The sequence below is a fragment of the Giraffa tippelskirchi genome, chromosome 7 (assembly GCF_054371585.1).
Source record: "Giraffa tippelskirchi isolate mGirTip1 chromosome 7, T2T-mGirTip1v1.2.pri, whole genome shotgun sequence".
Taxonomy (NCBI): domain Eukaryota; kingdom Metazoa; phylum Chordata; class Mammalia; order Artiodactyla; family Giraffidae; genus Giraffa; species Giraffa tippelskirchi.
The window spans coordinates 43185506-43189232 of NC_137281.1; the positions used below are offsets into that span (position 1 = coordinate 43185506).

Genomic DNA, 3727 nt, shown 5'->3' on the forward strand with positions numbered 1-3727 from the left:
GCCTGAGCCCAACCCTGCTGCCGCGCGCCGCCGGCCTTGCCGCGCCTAATAACAACGGCGCCCAGGGTCAGGTGGCCGCGCGCGGACAGCGCCGTCATTGGCTCGGCGGGGAGCGCGGCGCGCCAGGATTGGTCAGGGGGTGGAGCTTCTGCCGGTGCGGGGGCGGGGCTGGAGAGGAAGGCGGAGAGGGAGAAGGTAGGGGCGGGGCCAGGCCGCGGTCCGCGCCTTTGTGCCCAGCGCGCGCTCTCCGCCGGCTCCGGCTGCATCGCCGGCTGCATCAATAATTCAGAGCGGCGGCGGCGGCGGCAGCGGCCGGTGCGGGCAGCAGGCGGCGGAATCAGCGGGGATCGAGCGGCAGCGGCTATGCATCCAAGTGCGGCTGAGCAGCCACGGTACCCTTGAGGCCCGGGCGGGGCTCCGGGAGCATCGCTCGGGGGGCACGCTTGCCCAGGAGTGCAAGAAGAGCCGAAGTGTCCAGAGCGGCGTCGGCAGAGCTGCGCACAGATCTGAGGAGGGGGCTTCGGAGCCGGGCTGGGGCGGGGGGGCGGCTGGAGCAGGCAGCCCCCGGGGTGGGGGGCGGGGTGGGCGCCGGCGCCGCGATGCTGGGCGTCGTGGAGCTGCTGCTGCTGGGGGCAGCATGGTTGGCGGGCCCGGCCCGCGGGCAGAATGAGACGGAGCCCATCGTGCTAGAAGGCAAATGCCTGGTGGTTTGCGACTCCAACCCTACGTCCGATCCCACGGGCACAGCTCTGGGCATCTCTGTGCGCTCCGGCAGCGCCAAGGTGGCTTTCTCTGCCATCAGAAGCACCAACCATGAGCCGTCCGAGATGAGTAATCGCACCATGATCATCTACTTCGACCAGGTGAGTGCTCCAGGAAGACTGGATGGGTGGGGGTTGGGGGAGAGGTAGTAGGTAGATGTTCGACCCTCTCTGAGGTCTCTGCGGAAACGCGGAGACAAGAGTTCGGGACAGATTCTTGCCCACTCCCCTTCGTTCCCGTCTCGTTATAGGTACTAGTGAACATCGGGAACAACTTTGATTCAGAACGCAGCACTTTCATCGCCCCGCGCAAAGGAATCTACAGTTTTAACTTCCACGTGGTAAAAGTCTACAACAGACAGACCATCCAGGTCAGCTGCCGCCTCAGGGCCAGGCCGCAGCCCCGGTAGGGGGCTACTGGCCGCGGGAGTGAGTCGGCCCGGCGGGGGTGGGAAATAGAAGGGGCAGCCGCATGTGCCCAGGGCAGCTTGGAGGAATGGGTAGCCGGGCCTCACGGTTCTATGGCTTGGACTCTCCCTTGCTTTCCAGTCATGGGTTCTTGAAACCACCTCCAGGCACAGTTTTCTGCCTCCGCCTTGTGGGACCCTCCAAAGAGGTCCTCCCGCTACGGAACTCCGGGGATTTCCCTTAAGAGTTTCTGTTAGCATCCCCGACACTTCCCGCTTCCGGAAGCTTTCCGCGATCCTCGCCTTCAGCACCACGGACAGTATCCCCGACTCATGTCCCAGCTCTGAAGCGGGCGAGAAAGAAGCCTGTGCGCTTGCATTCAGCGCCACGCTCCGGGGGAGTCCTGGCGTCCCTCTGGGGACCCACTCCGGATTTCTGAACAAGTAGCGACTAACTATATCAGTTGAAAGGTGGAGAGAGAAGGGAGGGGCGTAGTGCCACACCCTCCTGGCTCCAGCTTTGCCCCAGCCAGCACTCACTGGCTCTCCAGGGTTCCCAAAGGTTTTCAGGTTTCCTTTGGGCGGACACAGAAGGCGGAACGCGCGGCTGGGGAGACGGCGCTGGGCCTTTATCTGCTGATGCCACCGCAAGGGCAAAGCCGGGCGGTGGAGGGCGAGGCTGGATCTGGGACGGAAACTGAGCCCGGAGTTTGGGAATGAAGCACGGAGTGCAGCTCTGCGCGAGATTTCTCATCTGCCGAAACCTTGCCTGGCTCCTCCGCTGCGTCTCTGCTGTGTCCCGGCATCTGGAATCTGGAGGAGCCAGTGTTTTTGTTTGTATTTGTTTGTGTTCCCGGAAGCGCCAGTTGTCTGAGTTTCTCTTTGGGGCTGGCGGGGAGGGCAAGGCCGAAGGTCTCTGGGCGCTTGAGCCACCTACGGGTTCATTAAACTGGATAAAAGAACGCAGTCAGGGTTCGATTGGCGGGCCCAAGAAATGAAAGTTACTCCCGTTTGGGGAGCAGACCCGTTCTGTCACCCAGATGGGCCGTCTTTAGCCTCATTGGGCCCTCGGCAGTAAATTACAAAGCCCCTTTTCTTTCTGCTCTTCGCCCCCGCCCACCCGCAGCCCCCTGCTTCCAAGCTTTACATCTTGTCAGCCAAGCGATGAAGGTTCGCGGTTTATCGCCGCTTCGGTGCCCACATAGGGTTGCTCCTCTGAAGCCGGCCTTTCTCTTTCTCAGGTGAGCCTCATGTTAAACGGGTGGCCGGTGATTTCAGCCTTCGCTGGTGACCAGGACGTGACACGGGAGGCCGCCAGTAACGGAGTTCTAATCCAGATGGAGAAAGGCGACCGAGCATACCTCAAGCTGGAGCGGGGAAACTTGATGGGGGGCTGGAAGTATTCGACCTTCTCCGGATTCCTCGTATTTCCCCTCTGACTGGCTCATCTCGGGAATGGAGGCAGGGAGAGGGCGAAGGCAGGAGGGGAAAATGATAGAGGCTGAACTTTAGAGGACGAGAAAGCGGCAAGACTTGAAACTTCTGCTTGTTCCCCAGCTGTATCCGGTAAACGAAGCGCAGCCCGGCGGTTGGACAACTTAGTCCATTTCCTCTTTAGGAGAAGTAAATTCCGCTTAGCTCTGCGCACTCCCATTTCCAAAATAAACTCGCCCCCAACTCCAGTTGCAGTAATCAAAAAAGACAGACTGCCTTGTCACTGTTTCTTACCCCGTGTTCATGTTCCCTACAATTTATATAAAAGAAACTTTGCATTTCACTGTATAATGTGAAATATCTTCCTCCTCTGAGTCCCTCTCTGAATCTTTTCATCCGCTGAAATCTAATATGCCCCTCCCCCTTTTTTTATTTTGGAGGAGGGGGGAAGGTTTTTTTTTTTTTTGGATGGAGAAGTAGTTTTAATTTGGCAAGTACTGCTCTTAAAACACCGCTCGAATTAATTAGCTGAAGGTACTTTGCATGTATCTTCGGCTGCTTGTTAGCAGAGAAAGGACTCACCTTAGTGGTGACTGGTTTAAAAAAAAGAAATCTATATATATATAAATATATATCATTTGTACACGAAGAACTGTTCCCAGTGGAAACTGGCTGTATTTCCGTATTTCTATGTCCCATTTGGAGTGATCGTGAAATCTAAGGCTGTTTGATGTTCTGATGCTTGTCAATGCCCTCGTGTTCTGTGGCTCCACTAAACGCCAGGAGGTTCTTCTGGACGCTTCCTCGTTCTCTGTAACATACATGTGAATAGCCAAGATTTAATTTTGCTTTAATCCAATAAAGTTCAAGTGGAACTTTTATTTTTCTGAAACAGCTTTCTAAACTCCGCACCTCCCCTAGTTGCGAGGTCTGGGGGCAGGGGTGCGGAAGGGTGAGATTCAGAGGTGTAGGGGACTTGGCGGCATGCAAGCCGAGAGAAAGGCTAGTGCAAGAGGGCTTCTTCGCCATGTCCGCTCTCGCTCCTTCCTGCGCGGGCCTAGGGCCAACCCTGCATTCCACCCTGCTCCCTGCTTTGGCGCAAACGTAAGAAGTTTGGCTAAAATC

At 57.3% G+C, this 3727-nt stretch overlaps 1 protein-coding gene across 1 annotated transcript; it reads left to right on the top strand.

The window, feature by feature from the left end:
* The first annotated feature begins 599 nt into the window (after positions 1–599).
* Positions 600–2607, top strand: CBLN1 (cerebellin 1 precursor). Its single transcript, XM_081517306.1, has 3 exons — positions 600–863; positions 1013–1132; positions 2410–2607. Exons 1-3 carry the CDS (start codon positions 600–602, stop codon positions 2605–2607), a joined length of 582 nt encoding a protein of 193 aa, XP_081373432.1.
* The last annotated feature ends 1120 nt before the right edge of the window (positions 2608–3727 follow it).

Bases quoted from the DNA above. Each gene is read 5' to 3' on its own strand.
- CBLN1 (XM_081517306.1), top strand. From the start codon at position 600: ATGCTGGGCGTCGTGGAGCTGCTGCTGCTGGGGGCAGCATGGTTGGCG. The intron at 864-1,012 runs GTGAGTGCTCCA...GTCTCGTTATAG, and splicing joins TGATCATCTACTTCGACCAG to GTACTAGTGAACATCGGGAA. The intron at 1,133-2,409 runs GTCAGCTGCCGC...TCTCTTTCTCAG, and splicing joins ACAACAGACAGACCATCCAG to GTGAGCCTCATGTTAAACGG.